At 27.4% G+C, this 12,669-nt stretch overlaps 2 protein-coding genes across 3 annotated transcripts; one reads left to right on the top strand and one right to left on the bottom strand.

Annotated features, from left to right (window-relative positions):
- Positions 1 to 4,420: 4,420 nt before the first annotated feature.
- On the bottom strand, positions 4,421 to 7,704 carry LOC100168336 (seipin-like). Of its 2 annotated transcripts, none has more exons than XM_001943991.5 (5): positions 6,955 to 7,704; positions 5,733 to 5,878; positions 5,403 to 5,605; positions 5,096 to 5,327; positions 4,421 to 5,024 (listed from the first exon to the last, which is right to left on the bottom strand). In XM_001943991.5, the coding sequence occupies exons 1-5, from the start codon at positions 7,170 to 7,172 to the stop codon at positions 4,885 to 4,887; spliced, it is 939 nt and encodes a 312-aa protein (XP_001944026.1). In that variant the 5' UTR covers positions 7,173 to 7,704; the 3' UTR covers positions 4,421 to 4,884. The 2 variants fall into 2 exon arrangements, with proteins under 2 accessions (XP_001944026.1, XP_008182589.1); XM_008184367.3 differs by having other exon boundaries at positions 5,733 to 5,892; positions 6,955 to 7,173.
- Positions 7,705 to 9,928: 2,224 nt separating this feature from the next.
- Positions 9,929 to 11,209, top strand: LOC107883626 (zinc finger MYM-type protein 1-like). The gene is made up of 3 exons (XM_016803980.1): positions 9,929 to 10,293; positions 10,546 to 10,703; positions 10,791 to 11,209. The coding sequence occupies exons 1-3, from the start codon at positions 9,929 to 9,931 to the stop codon at positions 11,207 to 11,209; spliced, it is 942 nt and encodes a 313-aa protein (XP_016659469.1).
- The last annotated feature ends 1,460 nt before the right edge of the window (positions 11,210 to 12,669 follow it).

Below are 12,669 nucleotides of genomic sequence, written 5' to 3'. Positions count from 1 at the left end.
CAAAATTATCAAATTTAAAATTGAATAATATTTGTAGATAAAAATTCATAAAATGTTCAACTTTATATCTAAGGATTAAAAATTTAAAACAAGATTGCACGTTAGTAGTTACTTCTGTTATCAAAGAATCTAAAAAATACATAAGCACAGTTTATTTTTATACTCATTTTAAGTTCAAATTTGGACGAAATTACATATAAAAAAACCTAGAATAACTATTTTAGTTATTTTGTTGTGATTGTATAATATTATTAGTGGGTATACTTGAAACTTCTAAAGTATACTATTATATATCTATGATAGTATCACGGTTTGTTTTTGATGTATAACGCGTTATAAGTACCTAATAGATATTGTGATATGATTAATTTGGAATTTATTATAGGTCATTTTTTTTTTTAATACCATAGATATAAGTATATTATAATATGTCTTATACCTAGATTCAGTCTCCGCTTAGAATCGTTTTTCTTATACAATGATATTATCATTGAATTCAAATTTAATACCATCCATTATACAGTGACCCACTTGTAACCTACTATACAGCAGAGCGACATCCACTTGCCCACCTTATTTTTGTTTATTTTGAAAGTCAAATACAAAGTCAAAGAACAATAAAATATAAAATCGATATATATATTGTCTTTCTCTCAAAAATATTATTCTCTATCTTTTTTGTAATGGGTGATTTTACTTTAAGATTACTTAAAAACATAGAAAAAATGATTCTGCGTTAATGTATTTGTCTATGTTGCACGTGGGCTAGAGAGAGCAAATAAATAGTGCTCTGACATCCTCTTAAATCTCGGAATTTTTTTTTTATATAAATCTTGTCAGATGCTTACATACATATTATGCACTAAAATATTGCCACTCGTAAATCATATTAAACCGATTACCAATAATGAAGTTATACTAGCTGATAAACTCTTTATGAAATATCAAAAACTCTACGAATTTAATTTTGTTTTATTTTTAAAATAGATAGGAAAGTAAACTAATAACCAATATAATATTATTTTCATTATGCCCATATGGCTCGCAGAGTACGATGTCAGATGTATTAGGTATAGAGTCTATACCTAATACATCTGACATAGTCTATAGACTATATACTATAGACTATAGTGCCCACACGTACGCATGGTGATGGCAATTATTATGTGAAATATTGTACTTATTATTTTATAAATAATTTATATTATATTAGAATTTTCATAACATTGGTTTTATCCATAATCATAACATGTCAAAAAACGAATAAGTTGCTCATGCCTCGTGGGTTATGTTTGTAAAATAATACAGTAATAAAAAAAAAATGTATTATTATTTATTTATATAATTTTTGTAGGGGCACTATTATAATATTAAAATTATCTATAAAAACCCATTTTATTGTCTAATCTAAATGGTCTGTTATTAGTTTTGATATTAGAGTGATTTGACCAATTACAAAATGTAAAGGTAAGATTATTATTTAAGCCCCCAAGTAGGCTTTTATTGATATTATTATTCTTAAATAAGTTATGACAATTTTAAAATGTACAGTTTCAAAAAGGTCATAACTTACTAAAACCTAATAACATCAATAAAATACTATGTGGGCCCTTGATAATAATTAATAATCTTACCTTTAAATTGCATACTTAATTTTAGATTCTGAGCGGAGCGAGGGAGCTATTATTTTTACAATGGTGTTTATTTTTTTTATTTTTCTTTTTATATCCTGTATACACAATTTCTTCCAGAAGGAGTGTTTCGATTTCAACATATAGTACCTTATCTTTTAGTAAATTGGATCAAGATGGTACTTTAGAGAGGTCATTTTCTCAATAGTTATTTAATGCCACTGGAAAAACCACCGAAAATTACGAAAAAACGCTAAAAATGGGATTTTAATTTCTAACGCTTTGTTTATCACCATAGAAAGGAATAAAAATTGTAATATTTTAATATTAGTTCAAATTGATTACCTACATTATAAAATAAATAATAACAATATAATTATTAATTATATAAAATATCCAGACTGACAAACCGCCTCCGCTCAGAATCGTTTTTCTTATACAATGATATTATATCATTGAATTCAAATTTAATTCAACCATTATACAATAACCCACTTGTAATCTACTGTACAGCAGAACGACATCCACTTACCTGCTTTTTTTGCTTATAACTTATAGTACCTATCTAGTATGTGTACCTATAACTAAGACTGATGTTTTTTGACTTACAACTTATAACACAATAGGTATATCATGATGTATACATAATATTATGTTCATATTTATATTTCTGGGCTTTTTTCCGCGATTCGGCGTTTAGTAATGGTTAACATAAAGCCCCTTTTTATGTTACAAATGATACCCTCCACAGGGACCTCCTCATTCCGACAGTAAAAAACGTCGCCAAAACCCTATATAAACGTTTCCACCTTAAACTTTCAAATCACCGAAACCCTCTCATCCAAAACTTATCTTGCCGAACAATCCCGGGCGACCCTGGCCGACGTTTAAAGCGTAGCTGGTGCCGTGACCTACCAGTCGACTAGTTGACTAGTCCAACATCCTGCCATGAAGTGCTATTAATGAATAGTCTCTTCAACAAGTCAACCATGTCCAATTACCAATATATTATCAATATATTATCATTATCTCCATTGTATTTATTGTAAATATTTTTTTTATACAGATTGTACAAATAAAAACAAATATGACAAAAAAAAGTAATGGTTAACATACGTTAAGTAAAGTATCCGTCTATATCTCTGTCCATTTAGCAAATTATTGCGATCATACTTCATGTCACCACGTACAAACTACAAGCTACACGTAGCCACGTACGTACACTAGGTAATGTTATTAATAAATTATCATTTACTACGCACTCAAGATACCTACTCTTCATATTGATTATAATTTACATTAAAATCTGAAATTGGATTCCTTAAAAAAAGACTATGTGCGTGTAATACATTAAAAGTCCAAGTCAACATTATTTATTACTATATTAGTATATTATATTATATAATAACCTATCTACTATATAGTATAAAAACCGATACAAAACATAACTTCTCTATTGAAATAGGTTATAAATATTAAATAGCTGTAGGTACAAGTGTACAACATAGTATTTGTTAAAATAATCTAGTCACACATAATATACCTACCACTTTGACAACGCCAATGAATTAGTAAAGGTAAATAGTAAATACAGGACAATACAATTCTTTACGATTACAAATTTATATAGCTCAGCAACCGTAAATTGGTAATTACAAGTAAACAAGAAAAGTTTTTTCTTTTACTTTACTAATGTAAAAATATGGTCATCACTCATCATGTTTAATGTTCTTGTCTTTCATTAACAATAAACGTATTTTAATTGTGAGCATTTGTAATCAAGTAGTTAGTGTTGAGATAGACAAATATAATAAAGACTATATTTTGAACACCATATAAATGTGTTCATAACTGTTAGTGCATCTTACTGAACATCTGAAATATACTTTATTAAAACTTAATTGTTTTAAGAATATTTTCTACATTTTTATATCAATATATTAATTTATATTTGAAATCAGAGCAAACTCTGTGTAATGTACTAACAACATTTGGGATAAGCAAATTAACTATCTTTTATCAATCAGGTGATGCATGCAATTTCTTAAAATACAAAAAAAGTACTGAAGAACTTATGGTTTTTAAAAAAAAAAATACTATTTGCTAAAAAATGCATAATTACGCAAATTTAAAAATGAACAAAAAACCATATATATTTTATAAAATATTCTAAGTGATTACTTCATCAAGCATTAAAAATATGACTTTGAGCAAAGCTGATGTACAAGTATATTACTTTAGACATTTGTTTATCAATAACATAAAATAATTTATAAATAAAATTTAAATGAATTACTATAATTTTTTATTTATTATAAGCTTTTTTTAGAAATACATAAAAAAACACATTTTTTTCATATTATTAAAATGGATGGCAAAGTAACAAGTACTTACATTTTCTTGTGTTGATAGGTACATAGTAAAATCTAAATAGACTATTTAAAATAGTAAATGCTTCAAAATTTAAAATTATATATATATTATAACAACAATAGAATTTGGTAACTACAATAAGATATAAAACTAAAATGTTATTCTTTAACTTAGGTCGCGCGGGGTAATTTATTATCCCACTAATTTTAAACTATGTTTTAATACTATTTAGGTTGGTATAAGTGTGGTGGGATTTTATCTAGCTTCCATTTATATGTTATATATTGTAAAAATAATGTTAATAATTTTTTAATTAGTTTAAAATAATATATCATTTATTTGTCTAATAAGTAAAAAATTAAAAATTAAAACAAAATGTAAAATTAAAAGTATTAATTAAATTTAGTATTGTTTTTTTGTTATATACTTACGAAAATATTAAATTTAAAATAAATAAATGTAAAAGAAAAATATATTATGTTTAATCAAGGGAAATTTTTACCCCGAGTAACGTAATAGGTACTCATAACCCGTGCGACCTACTGAAGGTTAATAACTTAACAAACAATTAATTAAAACAAAATAAAAAAATAAATAGTAATAAGTATTAAACACTTAAGTACAAACAGTTTGAAGTACTTTTGAAGTGTTAAACAACTTAAGTATAATATAAAACACTAAATAAAAGTACCACAGAGACAGTTGAATAGTTTATACTCTATATTTTTCTGGTACCTATGAGTTTTAAATTTAAAACAAAGATTACAAATTATTATAGGTACCTACAATAAAAGAGTTTCTCTAATCTATTAATTATAAATTATACCATTATCAAGTTATGACAAATCAAAATATTTCTAGTTAGAAATAATAATATTAACTATTGCTCAGGAATCATTAGGCTGGATGATGAAAAACTATGAGGAAGAAATTCTTTTTTACTTAAATCAACTGATATTTCGGGTTCATCCTCAGAATCAAATTCATCCAACTGTTCGATGGCTGTTCGGGCTAAAAGATCTGCAAATAAATACAAATATAAAATACTAATGAACAAAAATAAAATAATTTTGAAATGATTAATTATTTACCCTTTGGTTCACTTCTATAAACTTCGGGTCCATATATATGTCGCCATGACATTGAAAACACAAAAAACACAAAAAGGAGATTTGATCCGATTCCTAGACAAGCCGATACTATCGGCCAATGAAACATGAGGTATCGTAAACCACTCAGGTTAGCAATGATGTTTATCTTGGCAGAATAAATTTGAATATCATGATTTAACATCTCAAAGTAAATATCTGTAACTGGATGTAACTAATAGATAAAATGTATAATATAATTTAATAAAATATTAATTCAAAACTATGCCAAAAAAAAATGTATAAGTACTTGATCTTCTTCAAAATCTGTATACATCTCTAACTGGATTATTTGTTTTTCTGTGGATAATCCTGCCAGGTAAAATGGTGCCATAAACAATGTATGAACAGCACGATACAGTTGGCTCTTGTACCTTAATCTACTGGATCGACAGGAAGACGATACAAGATAGCCGAATTTGTCACTCAAACGAATACAGAGCATAAACATTCCTTAAATAAAATTAAGCCAATATTTAATATTTTTTTATGATTCAAAGGAAAGGATTATCCCATTACAAAGGGTAATATATTAAAATGTATTTAAAAAAACATATATTAGTTTCCACAGTCAACTTACCAATTTCTTCATTAGCTGGTGATTCTGGTAGCTCAATATAAGCAGTAATTTTGTATTTTTGACCAATTATTAATAACTGGTGGTTTTTGGTCAACTGAACATGTGCTGAAGGGTAATCACATAAACCTTTATTGCTGTAACAGGATCTGAAATCAAAATTCTACAAAAATTATTTAAAATCTAAACCATATGGAAATGTAATAATATTTTAAATTAATGTAAAAAAATAATTATAATAGAAAAAATTACCTATTATACATGTTTATCTTTAGAAATCTTATTTATTTACTCTCCATCAATTTTCTATATTTTGTTTCAAAAATATTAAATTATTTAGTGCACCTATTTAATTCTGTTCATTGTGATTAATATTATATCTCAATTGACTAAATACTACCAAAAATAAATAATATATATATTTTCTTTTACACAAAATAAACAAAGGCCTAAGGAGCAGAACTATATGAGCTAAGGATTTTATAATTATAAACATTGTTATAGACTATAGTAAAACTATACAAATAATAGTGAAATATTTTTTAATAGAACAGCCATCTTATTAGTAACGCTTTCTAATTGAAACATTTTTTTTAAATTACTAATTTTTACTAATGTCATATATTATATTAAATTAGATATCAATCAGATCTATTTAAATTATATCACAATTTATAATATAATTATAAAAACTCGAAGTTATAATACAAATATAATTGTTATTATTATAGAAAGTTACATAATAATTATGTGTTTTAAATTAATTTCTTACCCTTAATTAGTAACATAAAAAAAACATATTATATAATTATTAATAGCTATAATCATTAAATACTTATAATGACTCTTGACTAATTTTATTTAGTTACCTATTTGATAGTTTATGCAGGCCAGCTATTTAAGATAAAAACATAATGTACCTACTGGATAATAATAATACAACTATTTGGGCTGCATCTATTTTGTATACAGACTAGTTATCTAAAATAAGTAAATAATTAACAAACACAAAGACGTTTAATGTTTATTAAATTTTGTATCGTGGATATTTTCTCCTACTTTTCATACTTCTCAAACTATTTGATTTTGTCCATTTAGGTAGGTACCATATTTTTTTCTATTAGCAATTTAAATAGATACACAATTATGTAAAAAAGCATACAGCTAATAAATAGTGTGAACATTTCACAATAAGAAAGACAAGGTATTATAAGTCAATACTCACTTGAATTGCATGTGAACCGGACGGCTGAACATGAGAGAAGGCATGTACGCATAATAGAATGCTATGTACAGAAATATGGACACCCATACAATAGTAATGATAATCATTGAGAATAATCCACCTTTGTACGTTGTGTCCAGCAAACCGTTAACGACGTCTGAAGCCATATCGACGGTTTTGTCGACCTTCTCGTCTAAAATTCTCTTCAACCCAAACATTTTCAACGCATCCGACAGGTTTGTAATCTATTACTCTAGCTTTTGGTTATAACTTATGATTGCAATAAGTAAAAAAAGCAACAAGTTGTACGTCCTCTAGCGCGTTTCACCACACGCAATATTGTAATATTTTTATTTATTATATTATGGAGTCTACGTAATTTATTACGGTTGGGCAACTTTAAATGATATTGGTAATTGATGGTAATAAATGAATGATTATCAACAATATTATTCCAACTAAAATAATTATGAAAAACGACTGGTTTAAAAAAAAATTGATAACTTCTCGACAGTCGGCGGCAGCAAATATCGGAGATCACGTCTACCGATTACGTCTACCGTGCTAGTGTTAGTGCATTAACGCGTTAAAGAAGGCGCGATAAAGGTTAAACGGTATAGATCAAAACGATAGTAATAAAATAATACGCAACAGCTAATGAATATTTTCATCTAAATAGGTGGTCTGCACTTTGCACCATGCCACTGTATAACAATAGTCAATAATTATTATTAACGACAAGATATGCGAAGATCATCGGCCGTTGTAATAATATTAATTATTATATATATATATATATATATATAAACGAGACTGTCCTGATTGACTGATTCATAACAACGCAAGGCCGAACCTATTTGAGCTATTTATTTAAAATTTTGAGGGTAGATAAATATTATAAATTCACCATGCTCAACGAAAGGGTTTTGCAAAATTTTGATTTTAAGGGGTTGAAATCGGAAAAAAACAAAATTGTACCTAAACCATAGAGTAATAGGTACTCTGGCTATGACCTATACGTAAATATACAACAAACTTTATTGTTGTTAGTTTTATTATTATTATTACTTCCATGATTACCATTATTATTGTTTATTTTCATTATTAAACATCGTCGGTGTATTATTATTACAATTTTGTTTCATTTGAACTGAATTATAACGTTTTTTTTTTATATTTCCATTTAATAAATCTTAATATAAATAATAATAATACATCTGCTAAGTTTCTTCTTCTAAGGGACAGTCTATACCAATTGAAGACTGGACTGCATAAAATGATTCTCTAGATATATGAATATTATTGTATCAATAACATTGATTGAACGTAATTTTGACATATATTAATATGTATTTAGTTTATAATACATAATGTATATACATATATATATATTTAATATTATGTATCTATGTAAGCCAGTAGTAGTCAGATAGTGCATTTTGTTAAACTAAATGATAAAAATATCTTTTTTTAAATATTTATAATAATAATAACAACTAACTATAGCATAAATTAAAAATGTAATACTAGGTACTTATAAGTAGGACTAGGATTTTGTAGCATTTGCATTTTCTTTCATAGTACTACAGGACATAGCTAATCAAAAACAAAATTCGATTCATGAATAGACGGTACACAGTGAAAGGCATTAAGAAATCTAGTCATGATTTAAAAGTAGTTTATTAAAAAATTATGTGTTATAATTTATCTATCTTATAATATTTTAATTGTATAGGTAATGGAAGCCCCGGAGATTTAGTTGAACACTTGGGAAACAAGTATGCATGAAGAACACACCCAAATGAATTTCTAACCACCACAACTTTTGAAAGACTTAAAATGACATTAAGATCAACAGTTGAATTTCTTTTCTAAAAAACAATAAAGTATATATAATATCACACTAATACAAGTCTTGATAATTTTTTTTTTTGCCAACTTTTAGTTGGACTGGACAGCATAATGGCATATTCTCATAATTATATAATTTTTAATGATAACTGTTATGTATTATGTGCAGAACAAAGAAACTATAATATATAATAGACATGTTACAACTTTACACGTGTTGAAAGACTACTAAATTACACGCATTTTTCTCACCACAATGAGCTGAAAATGAATCTTCAATTTTCAACAACATTTGAAAAATATGAAAATTTTGGTTAACTAGTCCTCCATTTGTTACTATGTTAACCAATTCAGCCTCTGAAATGTCAACATTTTTTGTGTTGAGTTTAGGTAATACATCTAAACAAACAGTACAAGTTTTTTTTTTATTTGACTATATGGTATATACTGCTAATTTTTCCATGATCTATATATCATGTCATGTGCGGATAACGCATCTCAACCAGTGACTCGTCGCTAATAGGACAAGTATGTCGTATGTGTTTCAATCTGTTTATATAGACGAGATAGGCTATGGTATCATCCATATACATTATCAAGGATAATGTATACATATTTGGGAGATAAATCTCCCCCTTGACATTTTTTTTAGCTTATATTTAATATATGGTTAATTATATTTTGCCACTTACCGTTTTATCAGTAGGTAATAAAATGCTGGAACGCTTGCATCAGGGAAGTTATAGATAAATAAGATAGATTTATTCTTGTATTTTGAGTAGAGGGAGAAAAACTATATTTCCCCCTCAACTAAATCCTAAATACGCCACTAGGTATACACATGGATAGGACAGCCTATACTGAGGGGCGAGGGCGGAGAGTCTACTTGTTACCAAAATGGTTATATACGGTTATACATAGGCGTAACTTGGCGGGGGTGAATGGGGGCAACTTCCCCCACAGCCTAAAATTGGTGGGGGCATTGCCCCCACAAACTGAACTATAATATTAGTTAATTTCAGGCTGTTCTGAGGCGCATAATAAATAATAATACCTATAATGACGTATATATAATAAATCAAATGTTTTTGAAAGTTTCATTGGATTTTATAGAACCGATAAAATGGACGGAGAATCCCTTTCAAATCTATTAAAACACACTTTATCAAATTTTGGTTTAAAATTGGAAAATATTAGGGCCCAATGTTATGATGGTGCTGCCTCAATGCGAGGCTCGTATTCAGGTGTTGCTAAAAGAATAAAAGATGATAATCCGTTAGCACTATATATCCATTGCTATGCTCATATTCTCAATTTATGTGTTGTTGATGTTTGTGAACAAGTAGCATCAGTTAAAAATTTGTTTGGTATTTTAAAAAGTATTTATGCGTTCATTGGGGCTTCTTCTGAAAGATATTCTATTTTTGAAAATATTCAGCATGAATCAAAATTACCAAATATTACTTTGAAATCACTTAGTGATACAAGGTGGAGTTGTCGAGTAAAAGCCATTAAATCAATATTAAAAAAACTTTGAATGTATTATCTCAACATTAGAGCATATTTCTGACACAGATCCTGTTGTACATGGACCTGAAGCAAATTCAATTTTAAAAAATATTAAAGATTTTAAATTCATATTTTGTTTAAATCTGATGAAACAAGTTTTAGAGCTGACTAATAGTTTATCCTTTTATTTTCAAAAAAAAAAATATAAATTATTCTACTGTTACTTGTTAGAAGCTTAACAAATGCTACTGTAGCTCAGTTAAAATCACTGCGGAGTGAAAATAGTTTTAAAAATGTTTGGTCTGAAAGAAACAAAGTTACAACTAATGAAAACTGTCCATTGCCTTTAGTTCCAAGAAAAAGAAAAATTCCTGCTAGATTAGGTGGAGGTGAAGCTTTCAATACAGACAATTAATCAGAATTTGTCAAAATAAATATTTACTTCACTGTCCTTGATATTATAATTACTGGCATAGAAACTAAATTTTCTGAAAATAATTCAAATATATTAAATGCTGTGATAAATGTTTTGACTTTACAAAATTGCAAATATGAAGATATTTTAGATGTTTCTAACACTTATAATATAGAAATTGACGAGTTACAGGCAGAGCTAAAGTTGTTTGGTAAAATGTGTTTTGTGAAACAAATATTTGATAACTTTGAAGATCGTCTTAATTACTTTATACTTCAAGATCTGTCAAATTCATTTGACAATTTATATAAATTATTCAAACTTTTTTTATCAACTCCTATGAGTTCGTCTTCATCAGAGAGTTTATTTTCATCATTACGTCGTCTAAAAACTTATACTCAAAATAGTATTGGACAAGAAAGGCTAAAGGATTTGGCTTTATTACATATAGAAAAAAAATTTGAACCAAATTTGATATAATTATTGACCAATTCAATGCACAATCAACAATTCGAGGAAGACGATTGCAACTAAAATAATTTTGGCTTCAAATTTATGTTTATGTTTATTAATATTATTATTATGTTAACAATATTCTTATGTTTAAAAAAAGTTGTTTTTAATAAAGTTTCTTTGTAATTTTTATGTAATTATAATTTATATAAATTTATTTATATTAATTAATATTAATTATGGTTTTGAAAAAAGTAGTTATTTTATTATTGTTTGGTATAAAACTTAAAGTATTTATAAAAAAAATGTTAAAATTTAAATAAGATTATGAAAATGTGTAGAGATTTGCAAAAATTGTTTTTTCCCCCACGTGAAAAGAGCCCAAGTTACGCCTATGCGGTTATAGATACTGGCAAAATTTTTATCAGTCTGATTTGCGACAATTCTTTAATAAAATAATTAATTTAAATATTATTATTTGTTTTTTTTACTATTGTATTTCCCTAGGTACCTACTAATTTGCGGCTTTGTTACAAATAACGTGCGCCGTCTTCTAACAGTGTTATTTATCTATTATGTGGTTAGATGATATAAAATAATAGTAGGTTAGGGGCAGGCTAACTAATAAGGGGTATTATGCAATGCTGATACTCTAGCCTGCCGTCAATGATAGGCGATCTATAACCATATAACTGAGAGAGATAGTACATAAAGTAGGTAGTGAAGGAGCCTGCATAAGGAACTGTATACATTTTACTACTTTGTTTCTTTTCTCGCTTACCCTATATCGTACCCCTGACTTCTCTCTCTAAGCGTTGTCAATTAGTTTATAGGTTTCTGGATATTAGGTAAGTATCCCTTAAGTATTGCAGGAAAGTGGGATGAAATATGTTCTAGGCATTGTAATTCTCGACATTCTATGGTGGGTATTTCAAAAAACACACTATTGGCAAATTCTATAAATATCAATACGGGACAGCCAATGTTAAAATGCTGCGTCATAGGATCCTCTCAAAATCGTAGTGGTTGCCTAAATGAGAAATCCATAATATTGTCGAACCAATAAGGACCTATGATATGTTTGAACGTTTGGTAACCCATCATTTTGGGGGGACAAAATGTGCCGAGGTTTTTTAATTTAACCCGTATTTTTGTTTGCTATTGGGCATCGCTGTACATATGCCAAATAATTTTAAAAAGTAAATGTCTATTATCGTATTTAAACGATAAAAGTATGTTTTATTATTTTTTTTCTAAAAGCAATGATGTTATTAATTATAGTGTCAAGAATGTACCATCAACTCCATTATTCGAAGAAAGGGAAGAAGTTTATTTTTATGTGGATATACCCGGTAATAATATTTTATAATATCTACATTCTACACAATGCATCAAGTACCTATATGTATATTTTAATCACGAATTAAGATATACTGGATACGCAACGAACCTGTGATAAGTGAAGCCCGCACCTTCTCACGTTGCGG

Source organism: Acyrthosiphon pisum, chromosome X, assembly GCF_005508785.2.
Source record: "Acyrthosiphon pisum isolate AL4f chromosome X, pea_aphid_22Mar2018_4r6ur, whole genome shotgun sequence".
In the NCBI taxonomy this organism is placed as follows: domain Eukaryota; kingdom Metazoa; phylum Arthropoda; class Insecta; order Hemiptera; family Aphididae; genus Acyrthosiphon; species Acyrthosiphon pisum.
Note: the sequence above shows the minus strand (reverse complement) of the source record. Positions and strands in the feature narration are given on the sequence as shown.

Bases quoted from the DNA above. Each gene is read 5' to 3' on its own strand.
- LOC107883626 (XM_016803980.1), top strand. From the start codon at position 9,929: ATGGACGGAGAATCCCTTTCAAATCTATTAAAACACACTTTATCAAAT. The intron at 10,294-10,545 runs GTGGAGTTGTCG...GTTACTTGTTAG, and splicing joins AAATCACTTAGTGATACAAG to AAGCTTAACAAATGCTACTG. The intron at 10,704-10,790 runs GTGAAGCTTTCA...TTACTGGCATAG, and splicing joins TCCTGCTAGATTAGGTGGAG to AAACTAAATTTTCTGAAAAT.
- LOC100168336 (XM_001943991.5), bottom strand. From the start codon at position 7,172: ATGTTTGGGTTGAAGAGAATTTTAGACGAGAAGGTCGACAAAACCGTC. The intron at 5,879-6,954 runs GTGAGTATTGAC...TTTTGATTTCAG, and splicing joins CCGGTTCACATGCAATTCAA to ATCCTGTTACAGCAATAAAG. The intron at 5,606-5,732 runs GTAAGTTGACTG...ATTTTATTTAAG, and splicing joins ACCAGCTAATGAAGAAATTG to GAATGTTTATGCTCTGTATT.